The sequence below is a fragment of the Penaeus monodon genome, chromosome 25 (assembly GCF_015228065.2).
Source record: "Penaeus monodon isolate SGIC_2016 chromosome 25, NSTDA_Pmon_1, whole genome shotgun sequence".
NCBI lineage: Eukaryota > Metazoa > Arthropoda > Malacostraca > Decapoda > Penaeidae > Penaeus > Penaeus monodon.
In genome coordinates this window covers 14,753,619-14,754,213 of record NC_051410.1, presented here as the reverse complement: position 1 = coordinate 14,754,213, position 595 = coordinate 14,753,619, and the positions used below count along the sequence as shown (strand labels likewise).

Below are 595 nucleotides of genomic sequence, written 5' to 3'. Positions count from 1 at the left end.
GGCCATGACACAAATGGATCCAATGGGTTAAGATTTATTCATACCTTCACATTGGAGACCCTGACGAATAAGGCCATAAAGTAATGAGCCACAATGGTCACAGAATGTGAACCGTTTGTAGGAGTGAACAGAAAACCGATGTGGCACATTGACGTTGAATCGCGGTTGACAACTTCCCTGTAAATCAAAAGATAATAATAGGTCACAATGCAACATGAAATGACACTATATTCCATTTAGTTTTCTACTTGTGTTCCTCAACTGTCATCATCATTCATGTAAATGTACCTATATGTTAGAAAAAAAATTTCTGAAACATTATAATTTATAAAATCAAGTCCACACAAAAAATATTTGGCAATAATGTAATTTTAAAATAAATCAATTAACAGAAGTTTCCCTATGTAGGGATTTATAATTATTAGTTTCATCCATGAGCTTTATATTGACAAGGGTAAAATATCATACTTACAAAGGGATTCAAGAACCATGCATCCATTAGCAAAGACACCAGTATAATTTACTTCCTAATATTCATGACTACCACTTTGACTTCATAAAATAACTACGCACCACCACTTTCTTAGCTTCAGTT

The 595-nt window shown here is 33.3% G+C and overlaps 1 protein-coding gene across 1 annotated transcript in view; it reads right to left on the bottom strand.

The window, feature by feature from the left end:
* Nucleotides 1-595, bottom strand: part of LOC119589325 (protein kinase C-like) — a 47,848-nt gene that overhangs the window by 9,670 nt on the left and 37,583 nt on the right. The window contains exon 6 of the mRNA XM_037937946.1: nt 45-225. Coding sequence (XP_037793874.1) covers nt 45-225 — 181 coding nt within the window. The remainder of the gene's footprint in view (nt 1-44; nt 226-595) is intronic.